General features: G+C 48.1%; 1 protein-coding gene across 1 annotated transcript; it reads left to right on the top strand.

Annotated features, from left to right (window-relative positions):
- The first annotated feature begins 7 nt into the window (after nucleotides 1-7).
- Nucleotides 8-20,686, top strand: DNTTIP1 (deoxynucleotidyltransferase terminal interacting protein 1). The gene is made up of 13 exons (XM_059133000.1): nucleotides 8-182; nucleotides 762-832; nucleotides 1,697-1,793; nucleotides 5,878-5,976; nucleotides 12,088-12,156; nucleotides 12,418-12,474; nucleotides 12,731-12,789; nucleotides 13,669-13,714; nucleotides 15,834-15,892; nucleotides 15,995-16,055; nucleotides 18,552-18,623; nucleotides 20,156-20,211; nucleotides 20,321-20,686. Exons 1-13 carry the CDS (start codon nucleotides 78-80, stop codon nucleotides 20,457-20,459), a joined length of 990 nt encoding a protein of 329 aa, XP_058988983.1. The 5' UTR covers nucleotides 8-77; the 3' UTR covers nucleotides 20,460-20,686.
- Nucleotides 20,687-20,824: the final 138 nt, after the last annotated feature.

The following is a 20,824-nucleotide window of genomic DNA, read 5'->3' as shown; positions in this document are numbered from 1 at the left end:
CGCGTTCCAATGACGTCACGGGGCCACTTTCCGGCCGGTGGCAGAGTCGGACTGAAGTTGTGGGGGCTGCGGGAGCCATGGGGGCCACTGGCGACGCCGAGCAGCCGCGGGGACCCGGCGGGGCAGAGCGGGGCGGCCCCGAGCTGGGCGACGCGGGCGCAGCGGGGCAGCTGGTTCTCACGGTGAGGACACCCCCGGGGAGGCCGGGGCTGGGCCTGGGCTCGGGGCGGCTGGGCCTCGGGCTCCCGGGACCCTAGCCCGCGGGCGAGAGAACGCGGCGGCTGGTGCTGCCCAGGGGGTTGGCGTTTTCGCAGTCCGACGACCTGGATTCAAATTTTGGTGCCGCCCTCCTAGCTAGGTGACGTGAGCCAGTCCTGTCAACCTCTGAGCTCCAGTTTCCTCTTCTGTAAAATGGAGATGATTAGTGCCGCTTCATAAAGTTGTTACGGGGTTGGGGTGTAAATGCGAAGAAAGCGCCCAGCACACCGGCTGCCCCAGAGTAGTCCCTCGGTAAACACTCCTTCCCTTCCTCCTGCCGTCCCAGAAAAGGTGGGTTTGGGACTTTGGAGGCAGGAAACTTTTCCTGAGTTCCTCCACCCCCGCAGGGCCTTTCTGCCGCCGCCCTGCCTCCTGTCCCAGGGTGGATGAAGCGCTGAAATTCCCTGAGAAACAGGGCTGTCTAAGTTTAATTTCATACTCACCTTCCACCTCTACTCCAGTGTCACGGGCCTTAGTGACATCTGTTCCCTTGGTCCCCGCAGAATCCTTGGAATATAATGATAAAGCACCGGCAGGTGCAGCGAAGGGGCCGCCGCTCACAGATGACAACAAGGTAAGGCTGGTCCTGGGTATTCACCTCCCAGCACCCTTGGGGTCCCCACTGCACAGAGCTGGAAAGAGCTCATCAGCCGTTAGAAAGAACACTGGACTAGGAAAGCCGAGACTCAGCTTCTATAACTCTGTGTTGATCTTGGTTGAATCATTGCCCCCTCTGAATTCAGGTACAAAATGGGGAATCATGGATTCAGCAGTGCCTGAGATCCCTAACATTCAGTTGGCTCTGTGGTCGAGGGCTGTAAAAAGGCAGAATAGCAAACAGTAGGATTTGGGTTTTTTTGTTTTGTTGTTATGCAAACAGTAATATTTATGTTGGGGAAGGGAGAGAGCACAAGGTGGACCTTGGGATGCTGATTATATTCTTGCCAGGTCGTGATTAAGTGGATGTTCTCTACAACTACTCATTGAAGTGTATACCTTGTATCTCATAAAACGCTTTATTTTTTTTTTTAAGATTTTATTTATTTATTTGAAAGAGAGACAGTGAGAGAGAACATGAGTGAGGAGAAGGTCAGAGGGAGAAGCAGACTTCCCATGGAGCTGGGAGCCTGATGTGGGACTCGATCCTGGGACTCCAGGATCATGACCTGAGCCAAAGGCAGTCGTCCAACCAACTGAGCCACCCAGGCGCCCCTCATAAAACGCTTTAAAAAATAAAACTCCTTTCATAGGGTTATTATGGAAATGGAATAAAAAACCATGTCCGTGTAGTTTGCACAGAACCTGGGCATGTAGCTTGTTTTCAGGTGAAGCTATCTATTATTGCTGTTAAAGGAGCCTGTGTCAGTAATTGGCTGGGCAGACTAAGAAAGATATGTCTGGGACATAACCCCTGATTGTGTCTCCCTCCTGAATGCAGTTTCACAGATCCTGCCATCTCCATGGACCTCCTCCGCGCTGTCCTGCAGCCTAGCATCAATGAGGAGATCCAGACTGTCTTCAACAAGTACATGAAGGTGAGAGGGACAAAGAGGCATGGGCAAGCCTTTCCTGCATCACATTCCCCTGGGTCTCTCTGCTACACACAGATGTGCAAAGTCTTCCAGTTCTGAACCCCTGAGAACTTTTACCCCTTTCTTTGGGGGTAACTTGAATACCTCTTCTGCCAAGCTGTTTTGAGGATAAAATAATTTAAGTGTAACCTGCTCAGCACCATGCTTCAAACAAGTGTTTTTGATTGTTTGTTTCTTTGTTTATTTTTAATGATTGTATTCATTTATTTGACAGAGAGATCACAAGTAGGCAGAGAGGCAGGCAGAGAGAGAGGGGCAAGCAGGCTCCCTGCTGAGCAGAGAGCCCCATGCGGGACTCAATCCCAGGACCCTGGGGTCGTGACCTGAGCCGAAAGCAGAGGCTTTACCCACTGAGCCACCCAGGCGCCCCCAAACAAGTGTTTTTATTATTTGTGTAACTAACAACATTATTATTATTTAAAATGCCTTTCTAAACTTCTAAGTAAACTTCTGCATGACTCTGATGGTCCCATAGATGCTTCAAGCGGCATATTCAGAACTGACCTTTTTCTTCCTAAACCTCTTCTTGTGTTTATTCGTTCAAGAAGTATTCACTGAGCTTCCACCGTAATAGCAGGCACAGTTCAAGGCACTGATGATGTAGCAGAGAACAAAATGAACAGTGTCCCTGCTCTCTTTAAACAATATGTACTATATTAGGGAACGCCAGAGAGAAGGGGGAGAGAGTGACCAGTGGGTAACAGTAAGGCTGTTTCATAGACTGTGCCCAGGAAGGCCACATGCGAGCAGAGACCTGAATAAGGGAAGGGAAAAACAAGACACACCAGGGAAAAGCAGTCCAGGCAGAGGGAACAAGGGCAAATGCCCTAAGGCAGCGGTATGCTTGGCGCATTCAAAGCAACAAAGTCTCCAGTGTGGCTAGAGCCAGCTGAGCCAGGAGGAGGGTAATAGGAGAGGTAATCAGAGGGGAAAGAGGGTCCCAGTTCATGGAGAACCTTTGAGGCCATGGTAAGGATGTTGGGGTTTACTCTGAGTAAAATAGAGGCTCTTGGAGAGTTTTGTGCAGAGTATTTGATGTGAACATTTTTAAAGGGTCACCCTGACTGATGTGCAGAGAATCACCTACAGAAGAAGGCTTGAGATGATGGTGGCTTGAGTGTTAGCAGTAAAGGTGTTGGGAAGATGAGATTCCACGTGTGTTTTAGAGGTAACAACAAGCTTTGCTGATGATTCAGGTGTGCGGGTAAAAGAACAAGAGAACTGAACGCATCAGTTATCTGCCCTGGGCAGCTATAAACACAGCATTGCCACTGGCTTGATAGGAGGAAGACAGGAAAGAGCAGGGGGCATCAGGAGCTCATTCTGGGACATGTGATGTTTGAATGGGACTACCGTTCATTTAGAAACCGGAAACCAAGGACTCTGCCTTTCCTTCATCTCCCCTGTCCAGCCACAGTCCTGTCCATTCCACTTCACAGTCTTCGTGCCCTTCTTCTTCCTCACCTCCGCCTTGGTTCAGGCCTTCATTTTCTCTTACCCAGGCCCCTCCTCTGACCCCTACTGCTGCTCTTCTTCCCCACTTTCATCCCACCCTCCCTGCAAATGCCAGTGACCTCAAAGGTGTAAATCTAAGGCTGTCACTACCCTATTTAAAATCCCACAGCAGGGGCGCCTGGGTGGCTCAGTGGGTTAAAGCCTCTGCCTTCGGCTCAGGTCATGATCCCAGGGCCCTGGGATCAAGCCCCACATTGGACTCTCTGCTCAGTGGGGAGCCTGCTCCCTCTCCCCTCTCTGCCTGCCTCTCTGCCTACTTGTGATCTCTCTCTCTGTCAAAAAATAAATAAAACCTTTCAAAATAAAATAAAATAAAATCCCACAGCGGTCTCCTGGGTGGCTCATTCAGTTAGGTGTCTGACTTCAGCTCAGATCCCGATCTCGGGGTCCAGGGATCAATCCCTGTGTTGGGCTCTCTGCTCAGTGGGGAGTCTGCTCTTCCCTCTGCCCTTCCCACCGCTCCTGCATGCAGCACTCCCTCTCTCACTCAAATAAGTGAATAAAGTCTATTCTTGAGTCTCTCACTCAAATAAGTGAATAAAGAAAGAAAGAAAGGAAAACATATTCTTTCCTCAAGAAAATTTCTCTCTAGGGGCGCCTGGGTGGCTCAGTGGGTTAAGCCTCTGCCTTCAGCTCGGGTCATGGTCCCAGGGTCCTGGGATCGAGTCCCACATCGGGCTCTCTGCTCAGCAGGGAGTCTGCTTCCCCCTCTGTCTCTCTCTGCCTACCTCTTTGTGTACTTGTGATCTCTGTCTGTCAAATAAATAAATAAAATCTTAAAAAAAAAAAAAAAGAAAGAAATACAATTTTGTATTTATCCCAGCAGCGTTTTTGAATGCCTTATGCAGGACCAGATTTCATTCTTAGGTCGAGAGTCCACTTACAGTCACCCCTGTATATTCATCACACTGCCCACTTCTCAGGCTGGTTGTAAAGAATCTAGATTGTTTCAGCTAGCTTTCACTTAGCCAGTAATCAACACTGAACACCAGTATTCATCTCCAGTTCTTAGGGATTTTTTTTTTTAAGATTTTATTGATTTATTTGAGAGAGAGATCATGAGAGGGAGGAGGGGCAGAGGGAGAAGGAGAAGCAGAGTCCCCACTGAGCAGGGAGCCCCACAAAGGACTCCATCCCAGGAACCTGAGATCATGACCTGAGCTGAAGGCAGACGCTTAACCAACTGAGCCACTCAGGCACCCTAAGGTTTTGTTTTAAAGTGAAACTCATCTGACTATTCATTTAACTTTGCCTGAAGAATTTTCCTCTTCCCCTCATCAGACTTCTAATCCACCTTCTTGTACTTCTCCTTAGCTAAACATTAACAATATCAGGCATTCAGCCTTGTCAAATATAAAATGAAAGAACATTCCCTTGGGGAGTGCCTGGCTGGCTTACTCAGTACAGCATGCAACTCTTTTTTCTTTTCTTTCCTTTTGTTTTTGGGGTTTTTTTGTTTTTGTTTTTGTTTTTTAGATTCATTTATTTATTTGGGAGAGGGGTAGAGGGAAGGAGAGAAGTAGACTCCTCACAGAGGGGGAACCCGATGTGGGACTCGATCTCACAACCTGAGATCATGACCTGAGCTGAAATCAAGCTGGCACTTAACCAGCTAAGCTACCCGGAGCGTGCAACTCTTAATCGGTGTCATGAGTTTAAGCCCCAGGTTGGGCGGGAGGGGGCGCCATGGAGCCTACTCAAAATTTAAAGAAAAGAAAGAAAGGAAGAGAGAGAGAGAGGAAGGAAAGAAGGAAGGAGGGGAGGAGATAAGAAAAGAAAGTACATCCCCATGGTTGTCTCCACAGTATATAGGTACCAGAATTTTTCTGTATGACATTGTCTTCTGGAGACACAACTTAGATTCTTAATGAATGTGTTCTAGTGCCTCCATTTGGAGACCTCCCATCACCTGTCCCTCAGTATTCTCAGGCTCTGACTCTCCCTCTTCCACAATGAAAGAAACTTCTGCCTTCCCCTTCCCTAGCTGATTGGGACTGCGGGTGTCCTGGGGCCCTAGTCAGGTCTTATGCCACCCTTTCCACACCTTTCTTTCGGCTTGGGCAAGGTCAGAATTCAGTGAGGACCTTCTACTCTCAGGATCTTTTCTGGTCTGCCCTGGGATGTTCACTGTGGGCACTGGCATTCTTTTTTCCTTCTACAGAAATAATGCACGTATGTTATAAAAATTGAGATACTATAGATAAGCAAAAAAAAAAAAAAGAAATCATCCATAATGTCACTGTTACTTTAATATATATACTTGCAGTTTTTTTGTCTTTCTGTATTTGCTTTTTGATGTTTTTTTTAATAAGATTTTATTTATTTATTTGACAAAGAGCAAAGGGCCTCCATGACTGTGATCCTCCTTAAGACAGGATAGAGTGGGAAGTGACCTACTCTCTGTCTGATCTGAAAGCCACGTTCGTAATCTTCTCTCTTATATTCTGTTTCCTTTAAGTTATTGCAGATTAACAGGTCTTCTGACCTTGTCCTCTGCTGTACTTCTCCCTAGTTCTTCCAGAAGGCAGCACTGAATGTCAGAGACAACGTCGGGGAAGAGGTGGACGCAGAGCAGCTGATCCAGGAGGCCTGTCGGAGCTGCCTGGAGCAGGTGAGACCCAAGGGAACAAGAGATGCAGAGACGTAGGCCCAGGCTTCGTCCTCAGGGCTCTACTAAGAAGTGTGATCGCTTCATTCATGATACTTGGGGGGATACCTGATAAGCCGCGAGCCTCCAGAGAGGGCCTGGAGCTGCTGCTGACAGAGAGAAGGGAAGTGGCTCCTCTGTACCTAGTACGGGACCAGTGCTTTCACATGTACTAGTTTGACGCCCCAGAAGACAAATTGTAATCCCTAGTTTCCAGATGAAGAAACTGTGGCTCTGAACAAGCAAGAGTTAGGATATCTGAGCACTTTCTCACCTCTGCGAGTGGTGACATCACTCTGCAAGTAGTCACAGCCCCTTTTATTACCATGGGGCCTGTCACCCTTTCTGCTTTCCTACCTCTTGGGGGGTGCTCGGGAGGCATGACATCAAGTCTAAAAATGCCTGTGTTCCCAAAATAGGAGTGAACCTGTTTGCATGTGTCAGCTGTTCTTATTAATAGGAATTGTCAGCATCACCCGCTTCTGTGCTTAACTGTGAAACCACTGGCTGTCAGAGATGGAAATTTCTACACACTCAGAGCCGCAGAGACGGGTTTGAACTTAGTCCTAGGAGAGTGATTCTCCGGAGATGAGAGAGTCATGTCTCCCAGGAGGTGGGCTGGCCAGCTGCTCAGGCACAGCCTCAGAAAAGAGCAAGACCAGGGCCTGAGCCTCAGCTTTTGAAAGGGCAGAACTCTATCCATTAGTGCTTTGAGAGGGCAGAACTCTAACCATTCGTGCAGAGAAAGCTGATCTGCTTCCCATGGTTTATACTTAAGTCTGCCAGACTCCTAGGAAGCCAATTCATTACTTCAGTCTGGGACTGGAGTATGTTACGATCAGTTGTAATATCTGCTCATAATCAAACATGGAAGTTTGAATATTCTTCTAAGTTTGAACTGAATCAAGTTTAAACTGATAAACCTTCAGTCTCGGTTGCATCCCAGAATGCTTTCCCGAGTTTATTTACCTCTCCAGCTCATATATATCGTGCGCCGTTTCTGTGCCAGGCCCCAGCTGCGCTATGCAAAATGGACACAGGCCTTACCGCAGCTCCCTGACGTTACTCCAGTTATCATTCAGTAGATTTGGAATTACAAACTGTTCTGAGTGCTGTGAGCACAGGAGGCAATGAAGAGAGTACACTAGAAGGTGTGGAACCTGGAGGTAAAAGGAAGCGGAGTACATCCAAGGGACAGAAAGAAGCCAGGGCTGCTGGTTTTCAGAGGGTGGAGAGAATGATACTTGTTGAAGTTGGAAAAGTAGCAGAGGCTAAATTATAGGTATGGAGTTCTAAGCAGAAGAGCTACGTACTGAGATTGGCATTTTGAGAGATCACTCACTCTGGCTGCCATAAGGAGGTTGGTTTGGGAATCTGCCCTAGAGAATGGAAGGGAAATGTACGCAACTCTTCAGGAGTCCCCAGAAGGATGAGCTGAAGGTGAATGGGGGGCATGATCTGTGCTCCGTGGATGGTACACCTTTCCTGTCTCCTCAGTCCCCACGTCCACCTCCTGGAGTCCCTTGGCCGGTATCGATCTGACTGGGAAGCTGGAGTGTGGAACACACGGTGTGTGATCAGGGCGCAAGAATTGGAGATCAGGAAGGTAGAAAGCCCAAAGTTCAGCAAGAAACCAATGAATCAAGAAATTTCAAACAAGTCTTTTGACCCTTCTTTTCCTCAGTTTTCTTATCCCTAAAATTGGGAGTAAAAATCCCAGCACCAGTGGTTTGCTGTTAGGATTAAATGAGAAAATATTCATACACGACCAGCACCACGTGGGTGCGTGACAACAAAGAACATACTACACGGAAAATACATGGCAGTTCTGTTTGTGGTTATAATACACAGCGGCCTCCTGGCAGAGCCTGGTTTTCAGGTAGCCCAGAAAACTTGAAGTTCTTTGGCGTCGCCTCGTCGGAACTGCACACGGAACTTCTTGTTGCTTGAAAAGATTGTTCATATCGGACGTGAGACAGAGAAGGGTTTTTAGTTTGTTGGTGTTGACTTGACTTGTTTGCACTTCCGACCCCACATCATGCTCCCTAATCTCCTGGGCTGCACCTTTCTGGCTATTTCTCAGGGAGAAGAGGCTGATCTTATCTATATCCTGTTACCTTGCATTTTTTGGTTTGCTCAATTTTGTTTGCATGGTAATTGGTTTTTGTTTGTTCATTTTATTTACGTATTTAATTATTTATTTGCTACACATCCTTTAAGAAAAATGTGGCATGGTAGTTAAGAATGCAGGCTTTCTTTTTATTTGCACTGTCCAGATAGGAGTCCTGGGGGTTTTTTTATTCTTGTTGTTTTTTAAGATTTTATTTATTTGAGAACATGAGAGGGGGGAGGGTCCGAGGGAGAAACGGACTCCCCGCTGAGCAGGGAGCCAGATGCCGGACTGGATCCCGAAACTCCAGGATGGTGACCTGAGCTGAAGGCAGTCGCTTAACCAACTTTAGCAGACTAGCTGTGTAACTTGAGGCGAGTTACTTCACCTTACTAAATCTCAGTTTTCTCATCTGCAAAATAGGTGTAGAGGTGCTGCACCATAGGATTGTTGGGAGGATTCGTTGTTGTACTATCTTTAAAGATTTTAGATCAATAGCAAGGACTCAGTAAATGTTCCCTGCTGCTCACTCTTCCCACCACCCCCTCCTTGACTATCTTCTAGCTGCGCTGGAATCTTTCTGGGTCTCCAGTGCACTGAGCTCAGGGTCTCTGCACTTGCTGTTCTCACTTACCCGCATGCCCTGTCCTTAACTCTTCATATAGCTGCCTCCTTTTCTTCAGATTTAGCTCAAATATTGCCTCTCAGAGAGGCCTTCCCTGGCTATTTCATCTAAAGTAACACCCCACCACCACCCCTGCCTCACCCCCCATCCTCCCACCTGGGTGGCTCATCAGTTAAGCATCTGCCCTTAGCTCAGGTCCTGATCCGGTCCTGGGATTAAGTGTGCTCAGCGGGGAATCTGGTTCTCTGCCTCCCTCTGCACCTTTTCCGCCTCGTGCCCCACTCCCACCCCCACCCACCCAGCCCCCCCCCATGCTTCCTCTCTCTCACTCTCTCTCTCTCTCAAATAAATAAAATCTTTTTAAAAATAAAGTAAGGACATTGTATGTTTATTAAAAATTTTAAAAAAAATAAAAATTAAAAATAAATAAATAAAAATAATAAAGTAAGGATGCCGGGATGCTCAGTTGGTTAAGTGTCTGCCTTTAGCTCAGGTCATGACCCCAGGGTCCTGGATCCTGGGATGGAGCCCCTCCTTGGGCTCCTTGCTCAGCAGGGAGCCTGCTTCTCTCCCGTTGCCTGCTGCACCCCTGCTTGTGCGCTCACTCACTCTAACAAATAAATAAAATATTTTTTAAAAAATAAAGTAGCTCCTCATTCTCACTTTTTTCCCCACCCTCCAGTTAATCTCTATCATCGTGTTGATTTCTATCCCTGACTTCAATCGGAAATTATTAATAGTTCATGAATTTCTTTTCTGTCTCCTTTATACCCCCACCTCTGCTAAAAGCTTGAGCTTTATAAGAGCTGAGGTCTAACTTTGTTCACTACAGTTTGCCCCGCCCTAGAATAGGACTCTTAACATGGGGGGCGCTGAGTGTGTGCCGAATGATTGCATGCATCAGTGAAGGAGGAAGCGAAGGAACAAATGGCAAATGAACGAGCAGGGCTCCTGCTCTCCTGAAACCTACAGCTTGGTTAGGCAGAGAGGAATGAATTCCGTTACCGCAAAACATGCACATAATTTCACATGGAGACTTGAGCACTCTTCACTGCAACGTTTGGAGGAGGTTTACGAGTCTAGTATTGGACTTAGCAAACTTGGGACCTCCATGCATAGACACCAGGCAGACCGTTGTATAAATCTGGAGCTCAACGGAGAGGCCACAGCTGAAGAGAAAAAAAATCATAGGGTCAACATGGTGTGTCAACCATACTAAGATTTTTTTTTAAGATTTTATTTATTTATTTGACATAGAGATATCACAAGCAGGCAGGGGGGGGAGGCTCCCCGCTGAGCAGAGAGCCCGATGCAGGGCTCGATCCCAGGACCCTGTTACCATGACCTGAGCTGAAGGCAGAGGCTTAACTCTCTGAGCTACCCAGGTGCCCCTGAACTCAGATTTTTTGTAGAATTACGGTCTCGTCCATGCATAGATGTTAACTGAAGCTGTGAGCGTGATGAGAGCAGATAGAATACCAAATGGAAGAAGACAGAATGAACCACACTGAGGAAGATGAGCCAGCAAAGAAGACTAAGAGAGAGTGGCCAGACAAGTAGGAGGAAAACCAGGGAAGTGTGGCCACAGGAGCCAGTAGGAGAGAGTTTCCAGAAGAGAGGAGCGCTCAGGCTCACCCAATGCCACGCACGTTCTCTTGTGAGAGAACACAACTCTTCCCGTAACCTGCAGGGCCCTGCCTGCCTCATTCACGCTCCTCATTCACACCTCTCTCCTCTGCCCACTATTTGCCAGGCCATCTTTTTCTTCAAACAAGCCGAGTCTGTTCCCACTTTGGGGCTTTTGCCCTCCTCCCTGCTGCTGACACCCTTCTCAGCTCTTCTCCTTCTCCTGCCCAGCCCAGAAGGCTGCCTGCTCAGCACAGCCTCCCCTGACCACCTACTTAAACAGCCCTCCCCTCGCTAGTTCTGTCACATCTGCCTGGGGTTTTTTCTCTACACCGTTTATCACAATCTGAAATCACCTTGTATATATGTTTGTTTATTTGCTTATTATCCAGATCTCCCGCAGAGTAGAAGCTCTGCAAGAGCAGTGACTTTGCATGTGCTGCTTACTACTGCGTCCCCAGCACGTCTACACTGGGAGCTCAGTATTTATTAAATGAAAAGCAGCAGCTTGTTGAGGAATATATATTATGTTAATACATTTAGTTAGGAAAAATAATATATAGTATATATTTACATAGGAAAAAGTAATGAAGACTTGACACTGAAATATTACCAGTAGGGGCGCCTGGGTGGGTCTGTTCGTTGAGCATCTACCTTTGGCTCAAGTCAGCTTCCTGCTGACTTTTTTGCATTCTGCTTCTCCCTCTCACACTCCCCCTGCTTGTGTTCCCTCTCTCACTGTATCTCTCTGTCAAATAAATAAATAAAATCTTTAAAAAGAAAAAGGTGGGGCACCTGGGTGGCTCAGTGGGTTAAAGCCTCTGCCTTCAGCTCAGGTCATGATCTCAGGGTCCTGGGATTGAGCCCCACATCGGGCTCTCTGCTCCATAGGGAGCCTGCTTCCAACTCTCTCTCTTCCTGCCTCTCTGCCTACTTGTGATCTCTGTCTGTCAAATAAATAAATAAAATCTTTTTTAAAAAAATAAATAAAAAAGAAAAAGAAAAAAGGAAAAGAAGTATTAACAGTAGTCGGTAGATACAGAGATTTCAGGTTTGGCGTGGGGATTTTTTGTATAGTTTCATCTTTAATTTTTCAGCAATGATCATTAATTATAGTTGACCCTTGAACAGAATTAGGCAGGGATGATGGGCACCAACTTCCTGCTGTGTAAAATACACGAATACACATACATCCTTCCCTTTTTTTTTTTTTTAAAGTAATCCCTGCACCCAACGTGGGGCTCAAACTCATTACCCCAAGATCAAGAGTTGCATGCTCTACCACTGAGCCAGCCAGGCGCCCCCACATATAAACTTTCGATTCCAAAAACTAACAGCTTATGTTGACCAGAACTACCTTACCCATAACATCAACAGTTGATTAACACGTATTTTGTATGTCATATGATTTATAGATTGTATACTTGCAATAAAATAAGCTAGAGAAAAGAAAATGTTACTAAGAAAACTGTAAGAAAGAGAAAATACATTTGCAGTACTGTACTGTTTTTATGGAAAAAAAACTGTGTAAGTCAGCCTATGCAGGGTCAAGGGTCAACTGAATTTTTTTAGAAAGAAGGTAGATATCTATGTATATGCATCTCTCAAGATGCTTTTGTACTGATCATGAAAACATTTCAACCCAATCTGAAGTTTTAACCCAGCTGTTACCCACCACAATAGTGACTGTTAACACTTGGTCTTTTCTTTTCAGGCTAAACTACTGTTTTCCGATGGAGAAAAAGTAATACCCAGATTGACCCATGAGCTTCCAGGGATAAAGGTCAGAATTGCTGGGTCTGGGATGTTGCAGGGGGAGACCGATGAAGCTGGGAGGCAGGTGAACTCTCTGGGCCCAGGGAGCTTCCACATACAACGCACTTGTAGAAAGAGCTCCAAACAGCGTCACGCTGGGAGAGCTCAGGAGGCCCAGCCCAGGGAGGGGCCCGATGAGGTAGTCCAGGGCTTTGCTTTCAGCAGCCCCTGAACCTGCCGATCCCAGGCACTGGCTCGCCACTGGCCCCTCCTTTCCATTTCCCTCCAGCGCGGCCGACAGACAGAAGAGGAATGTGCCCATCGAGGAAGCCCTGTTCCCAAAAAGGTAACTCATCTCCATGCTTTCTGGCTAGGAAAAAACCCTACGACTCCAGAAAATAGAGGGCTTCCTCCATGCATCATGGGGGCCTTTCTAGCATGAGAAGCAGGACCCCTGGAGACTGTTAACTCTCCCTGTTCGCTCTCAAGCATCATTTGGTCTCTTTGGAAAACCATCTCCACCAAGTGACCCTCGGCGTGCCAGTGGCGTGGGGTGGGGCTTCCCACGGGGTCAGGCCTCTGACAGCTGTTCTTTCTGGCAGAGGAAGGGACGGCCTCCTGGACACATGCTGTCAAACGACCGGGCAGCCGCTGGCCTGGTGTGAGTAGGGGCCGGCAGTGCCGGGAGGGCAGGGAGGGGGTGGGCCTGGAGGGAGAGAAGCCAGAACTCCTGGCCTGCCAAAATCAGATCCCACTGTTTGAGTCACCGTGGGGAAGGGTTAGTCTGGTTTGAGGGCTGGGGAAAGAAGGTAGCAGGGAGGACATTGTTTTATCCTGCTTTTGCCCCAGAACTGTTCTGCCCAGCTTGATTAAAGACCAGAGCTGTTTTTATTGTGAGTACATACTGAAGGCTCATAACGTGTTATAACTTCTCTAAATATCTTACATACTTTACCTTCTAACCCTTACAGCCACCCACTAGTGAAGGTATAGTTGATTTTGTAAATCAGGAAACAGACTCAGGATTTTTGTCCAAGGTCAGCCAATTAATAATGAGCAACATTGTACTACAAAGGTTTTGAAGCAACAGAATCTTTTTTTCAAATAAGACTTTACATGGAAGTCTGATCGAGAAAGCCACATCAGTCTAGTTCGGAGCAGCGGGGACTGTCTGGAACCACTGGCTTGGGGAGACAGAGCAGTAGAGCAGTGCGGCCGCCATACTGTGGCTTGTTCTCCCCACCCCACCCCCAGGCAGCCCCCTGGCTCCCAAACATGGGGGAGGGGCAGTTGCTGCCCTTTTCACAGAGAAGGAAAGGAAGGCTCAGAGAGCTTCCTGGACCTGCCCTCATGGCTAGGTAGTCTCAGAGCCAGTCCTAGAATGCCCTTTTACCTTTGTACCTCCTCAGTGGGTAACCGGGAGGAGAGACCATCAGGGCCAAAGTGGGAGTGTGTGAGGAACTCCTACCACCACCAGCAGGCTTTGTTCAGTCCTAGGCCTCACCTCGGAGAATTTACCTTCTTCTTTCCTTCCAATCAGATGGAAGCCAAAATCCTGTGAACCTATTCGCCGAGAAGGCCCCAAGGTATGATTATGTGGGTGTGGCAGTGACCACTATCCCAGGGAGACCCAGTCAAGGTTCTGGACCCACCATGAGGGAAGGGGCGAGAGTGTGAGGGAGGCGCACAAGCCTTTCCAGAGCCTTCCCACCTATTCCCCAACCTCCACCCTGTACCCACACCCCTCTCTGGCCTCCCGGAAGGATCTTAAACAGGGATTGGAACTAGGGGTGCTTAATATAAGACAGGCCCTGCACTAAATCTTCTGTATGTCATCTCATTTAATCTTTATAACAATCTTCTGAGAAAGATTCTGTAGCCCTTCTGTGGTGTAGTGTATTAAGTGTAGTTATCATATATACTTAATACCCTTGAACTTAATGAAGGCTCAGAGACCTGCTCAGAGTCACACAGCTGCTAGATGGTCAAGCAAAGTGTGAAAGCCAAGGTCCATTGCCACCAGAGCCTATGGTCTTAACCATTAGCCTCTCTTGGCTCCAGAACAGTTGTTTGCAAGCTCTTTTAGTAGAATCCTTTCTTCAAATAAAGCCACAAATGGAAGCCCAGTAAGGTAGGCAAAAGCTCCACTGGCCTGGCGGAGGCTCTGTCTAGTAGAAATGTTCCACCTCCTGTGTTACTGGCCCTCTCTGCTCTCACACCAGTGACCATGCCTTTCGTCTTCCACTCTGCTCCCCTCGAGCTAATAATCCTGCATTTCCCTGATTTTTGTGTTCCTCGCCGGACATCCCTTCTCCCTCTCATGAGTCATTCTTCCTCAGCCGTGAGCCTTGTACGTGGGTATCCCTCAGAGTCGTCTCGCTGGCCCTCTCCTGCACGTCAAGTTCCGTGAGTGCTCTCAAGCATTCACTCTCAGGATCTCAGGGACCAGTGTGAGCCGAGGTCACCATACCTCTTTGTCCCACATGTCTCTTTCTGGTTTAGAATTTACGTCTCCTGCTGTCTGCTGGACCTCCCTGCCTGGAGCTTCTGCAGCATTTCAGACTCAGCCTATCTAAAATTGCAGGCAGAATCTTTCCTCATAGACCTTCTTTGACATTCTCCACTTCAGTTCTCTTTCCCTCTTCCCCTCCTTTCCATCTGTGTCCCCTCGAGGCCGGGCTGATCCCACTCCCCACAGAGATCCCAGTTCCTCTTCCCTCCTTGTCATCCTTCCTGCCGCCTGAGCTCAGACCCTTCTCTTGTTTCTGAAATGCTTTAGTCCAGCAACCCCTAAACCGCTCCCTGCCTATAGTCTTGCCACTTCGAATCCATCAGCCGTGTGTGGGCGAGTGAGCGGTCTTTAAGTCAAATCTGGCTCTCCCTATTTAGAAGCCTCAGTGACTCCCCGTGGCCTACAGAATGAATAAAGTGCAAACCCCTAAAAGCAGCAACTCAAGCAGACTCAGGAGGGCCGAAGCCTTTTCCAGCCTGTTGCTGAGAGGCACCACGTCCCTCCCCTAAATGAGGCGGCGAAGGAATCAGCCAGCTCTTACTCCTCCTGGTAGTTTTCCTTTCCCACCAGCGGATGTTTTGTGTCTCCTCTAGCCCCTGTCTCTGAAGCCATTTAGTGAACTGTCCTGTGCCACCCGATCCTCTAGTAAAAACGAAAACAGACTTTCCTTTTCGGAGGAGTGGGGGAGGAAGCACATCCGGGCCTCCAGCCCCTCTCTGCTTCTCCCTCCTACCTCATTTGTTGCCTCTCCCTAATCTGTGCTCTCTCTCCTTTTACTTCATAGAACCCTTTGTGGTCTCTCCAGCCTGCCAAGCCCGCTCTCGCTTCCTACCATTCATACTGTACCGCCCTTTCTTCCGCCCCTCGGCCCTTCCAGAATTAACCTGGGAATTAAACTCTGCAAGGGAGCCTTCCTGTTGCCCTCCCCCGTGGCATCCCTCACACCCAGCATCTGTATCCCTGCCTGTCTCATGCTGGTTTAATTATCTGTACATAATGTCTGTGGCCCCCAGAGAGCAGAGACTATCTTACTCGTCTCTCTATCCCCAATATCTAGCCCAGTATATTGTCAATACTTGGTTTCTTGATTCAGCTGTTCAAAATAGTGGGCGAGGATGGTGATAGGAGAAGAGCATTTCCATCCTGCCCACCAGGTAGACCTCACCTCACCAGCCTCTCTGTCTTTTGCATAGTGGGACCCAGCCCGGCTGAATGAATCTACCACTTTCGTGTTGGGATCTCGAGCCAACAAGTAAGTTCGAGAGCTTTGGTGCTGAGGGGGCAGGGCAGCTTGGGGGCCTACCCCTAGGACTTCTGAGGCTGGAATCCTTAACACTCCTCTGTCCCTTTTCAGGGCCCTGGGCATGGGGGGCACGAGAGGAAGAATCTACATCAAGCATCCGCACCTCTTTAAGGTAGGCAAGTGCAGGGAGTGAGGCGGGCCACCGCAGTGCATGCTGGGAGCTCTGGACCGCACAGAGATGCTTGGAACAGACACTGATCTGGGAGTCAGGGCTTCTGCGCTCTAGTTACCCCTCTGCCCTTAACCTTTACCTTTTGGAATTTACTGAACATTCTGCCCCTCAATAACAGCTACTTTTCTTGTATGCTTATTGCAGACCAGACAGGGTTCAGGCACTGCACTTACATTATCTCTGAGAGCAATTCTTTAAAACGGAGATGGCTATCATTGTTTCACAATACATAAAAAAATTAAAAACAGAGGTAAAGAAAGGCTAAGTGACTGGCCCAAAGTTACTTAGCTGGTAAGGGGTAAGTCTAATGTGAGTAGGATTCCAGTCTGGGTCTGTCTTCCCCAAAGCCTGAGCTATTAACCATTACCTTATTCAATTGTATGTAAAATAAAGAGAGTGGAGCACGGGCTGGTGCAGTTCTAACCCTTTTCAGAAAGGTCCCTAGGTCTGTCCTATTTAAGAAAATAATGGGAGGCAGGATAGCAATCACCCCTTAAATGAATTTGTGTTTTTTCCATCACAAAAGTATCCAAATATATTAGAAAAATAGTAGTGCGTGTGTGTTCAAGATGTGTTTTGCACCCATACATAAGACTTGGGGTCCCAGAATTATGGCTCTGTCTACTACATTTTGTGCAAGTTCAGGTTCTTTGAAGAGTGGACCTGCTGCTGAATTTTCAGTCTTATATCCTGAGAGCCTCAGCACCTGGACAGTGTGGCCTACCTGCTACTTCATTTTCCTTTCAGCATCTTCACTCCTGCTGTTCCCTCTGATGACCTTCCTCCCCTCCGGGCTTAGATCTCTGCCTGACTCTTCTGTAGATCCACTTCTTCCAAAACCCTTTTGGCATCATCCCCCAAGTGTATGTGCTCCGGCATCTCCTTGGAACTCCAGTAGCACGATGCTTAGAAGTGTAGCTTTAGCCCTGTTTCCACTGCTTGGTAGCCGTGTGACCTTGGTCAAGCGACTTCACATTTCTTTTTCTTTCTTTCTTTTTTTAATTCAGTTTAGTTACCATATGGTGTATTACTAGTTTCAGAGGTAGAATTTAGTGATTAATCAGTTGCATGGAACACCCAATTCTCTTTCCATCAAGTGCCCTCCTTAATGCCTGTCACCCTCCCCTCCAGCAACACTGTTTCCTAGAGTTAAGAGCCTCTTAAGGTTTGCCTTCCTCTCTGTTCTGTTCTTATTTTATTTTTCCTTCCCATTTCTGAGCCTGTTTTGTTATCTCCAAAAATAGAAAGATACAATACAACCTTGTAGGCTTGGTAGAATAGGGGGAGAGTGCGGGAAAGCTCCCAGCGCACTGCTGACGCTTGGCAAGGCTCCGTAAATGTTCATGATTACCGGCACACATTCCCAATTCTTCGATCTACCGTTTGTAATGAACTGCCAACCCACATTGATTACCAGTGGGGACGATCTCTCACTGTAATCTTTCCAGCCTAAGAAGTGGAAGGAAGGGGGCACGTGGGTGGTTCAGTTGGTTAAATAACTGCCTTGGCCTCCAGTGATGATCCTGGAGTCCCAGGATCGAGTCCCACATCCAGCTCCCTGCTCAGCAGGGAGTCTGCTTCTCCTTCTGGCCTCTCCCCTCTCACACTTTCTCTCATTCTCTCTCTCTCTCTCTCTCTCTTTCTCTCTCACTTCCTGTGTGTCAGATACTGTCTTTACCACTTTTTCTAATGCATTTTTTAAAGTGTTATTATTTATTTATTTGACAGAGATCACAAATAGAGCAGCAGGCAGAGAGAGAGGGAGGAGCAGGCTCCCCGCTGAGTAGAGAGCCCGATTCGGGACTCAATTCCAGGACCCTGGGATCATGACCCGAGCCGAAGGCAGAGGCTGTAACCCACTGAGCCACCCAGCTGCTCCTCTCTTTACCACTTTTTATGCACGATCTCATTTATCCTTGACAAGCTCCTGAGTATTAATACTGTTGGTTTCACAGATGAAGAAACTGAGTCTCAAGGAAATTGCTGCCCAGGTTGACACCATCTACTAAGAGGCAGGGACCAGAATATAAACCTAATTCCAAAATGAACTTCTTACCCACAGTGCTATTCTGCCTCCCCCAGAGCATGACCTGTCCTGAGTTTTGTTTCAGAAAATGTGGTTACCATAACATTTCACACATGTGGCAAACTACCTCAGGTCATTTTTTTAAAAAGAATAGAATTCTGGAATAATAGTCACCGGTCTGACCAGTTGACAGAGTGCTGTGCTTTGAGAATGGAAGGAGTAGGAAACTTGCTAAATCTCTGGGATTTGGGTCCTGTCCCCTGGCCTCCTGGGCTCAGCTCCGCTCGCTGGGAAGAGCTTGGCGAGCCCTCTGCATTCACCGGGCTGGGACAAGGTCTTGCTGAGAGTTGCTCTGGGACCAAATGAGGATCCTCCCACTAGTCTAACACCTGCGACTTCATCCCTTCCAGTATGCAGCCGACCCCCAGGACAAGCACTGGCTGGCTGAGCAGCATCACATGAGGGCAACAGGGGGGAAGATGGTAAGCACTGTTCACACATGCCCTGTCAGAGACCCACCCAGCCCAGCAGCCATGGGTCCCGCTGTTGCTGGCAGCTTCCTTCCATGTCTGAGACTCCCTAAGCCTGATGAATGTGGAAAGGGAGACTTGTCAGGGTGGGGAGGGCCCTTCCCACTGAAGACTGGCCTTACTCCGTGGATTCCCTTCCCACTCACCACTCCCTCACTCCCTCCAACATCATCCCTATATTCAGATTCTCTTAGCTGTGTATAAGAGTGGCAGGTGCCTGACACACGGAACGCTATTTTTCCCTCCTGTGACAATTGACAGATGCTTCTCACGGATCACCACCTCTGCCATTAGACACAGCTGTAGGCTCTTCCCCCAAGACAGTGCTCCAGGGAGCACCTGCTGTCTGCAGGAGTTAGCACATGTGGTGAAACCCATTTGCCACGCCTAGCACTCCCTTCCAGAATCACCTCTGCTTAAAAAGTTCTTAGCTCATCAAGCAACGATCTTGGGAAATCCATGGTTGCAGGTGTTCTCAAACTAGCAGGGCTTTGTCCGTCATATGCGGTGTCACCACTGAGGACTCAGTCCTACCATGGGACTGCTCCTGTTAGAATTCAGGGGCCTTGCAGACAGTGTGCCATCTCCTTCCTGGCAAGGAAACTATCTTCTCTTTTACTACTGGGCTGATTCCTATACCCCATTTCAGAAGATTTCAGGGAGCTTACCACTGATGGATAAAATGCAACATATGTAAATAAGAAATAGATGGGTAAAAGGAAAGACAGGATCTAATGTTAAGCCATGAGCAAAAGTAGCTTTAAAGGGGGTGGGTTTTTTTAATAGCTGACTTGGGAAACCAGCACACTTCTGTGCATTTTTGCAAATTTAACTCTAGGCCTTCTCAAGGACATCTCATTGGTTACAGAGTTCATAGTGCTCATAAGATGACAGATGACTCCAGGGACACACAATCCTGACCCTAAGACTAGAAAGAACTGTCTCCTATGGGAGATTTTCCCATGTGATGAATAACAGCCTCTGTGTGGTAAGCACACAAGAGGGCTCCCTACCCCTGCAGCCATGGCTCTGTGCCAGAGCCATGCCGCTGGCCGCTGGTAGGAGACAGCTGCACAGCTTCTCACCTTTGCCCTTTTGCCACGAAGTTCAAAACCAAATCATCTCACTTCCATACCTAACACACAGCTTCCTCCTCCTGATTCCCTGTTTCCATGTGTGTTTTGCTAGCGCTTTTGCCATTTCATGTTAAGCCACCTCAGAGTCTTTTTTTTTTTCTTTTTTTTAAGAGGTGGGGGAGGCTGTAAGGAAGTCACCCATCCCAGCTCCCTTACCCATCAAGTTTCTATTGGAGTGAAAGGTTGTCTCAGGGAGCTATTCTCCAGTCTCTCCCTACTCACTACCCTCTCAACTGTAAATAAGGCCCCTCTGCCGTCCAGCCCTTATATTAATCACATGTTTAATAAAGTGATATTGAGTTGAAATGAATCAGAGGCAATGATCACCCTTCTTTGCTCTTGCCCTAGGCTTACCTCCTCATCGAGGAGGACATCCGGGACCTCGCGGCCAGTGATGACTACAGGTGAAACCGGTCATGGGTACCCTGCCCCACCCCCCGCAGTAGCCCCTTGGCATGCGCTTGGGCCTCCACCCTCCCTTGCTTTAACTCTCCTCCTCAATGTCTCTTCCAGAGGATGCCTGGACCTGAAGCTGGAGGAGTTGAAATCCTTTGTGCTACCCTCCTGGATGGTTGAGAAGATGCGGAAGTACATGGAGACACTACGGACAGAGAACGAGCATCGTGCTGCTGAAGCACCTCCACAGACCTGACCGAAGCCAGGTCCCGTGGCTACTCTTGGCAGCCCTCTTCCAAGACCCTGTCACCCACACGGCTGAGGCCACTGCTGGGACTGCTCCTGGATGGAACTCAGCGGCATTAAGCTGTGCCTGGGCTAGTCTGTAGTGACTCACTACAGAGCACCCCCACACTGGCACGTGGTTCTATATTTCTAAAGTTATTGGGTTAAGAAGCAATTAAACAGTTTGTAATAAACAGACAGTGAGCTAGCTGTGCGGTCTGTTGTAGGGCTGACAAATGCCAAGCAATCTAGAAGTGGGTGTAGGAAAAAAGGAGCAGGTACCCCTCCTCCATCGCAGGTAGTAAGGTCCCACTGACCGGTCAGATCTGCTTTAGG

This window comes from Mustela lutreola, chromosome 9 (assembly GCF_030435805.1).
Source record: "Mustela lutreola isolate mMusLut2 chromosome 9, mMusLut2.pri, whole genome shotgun sequence".
Classification (NCBI taxonomy): Eukaryota; Metazoa; Chordata; class Mammalia; order Carnivora; family Mustelidae; genus Mustela; species Mustela lutreola.
Note: the sequence above shows the minus strand (reverse complement) of the source record. Positions and strands in the feature narration are given on the sequence as shown.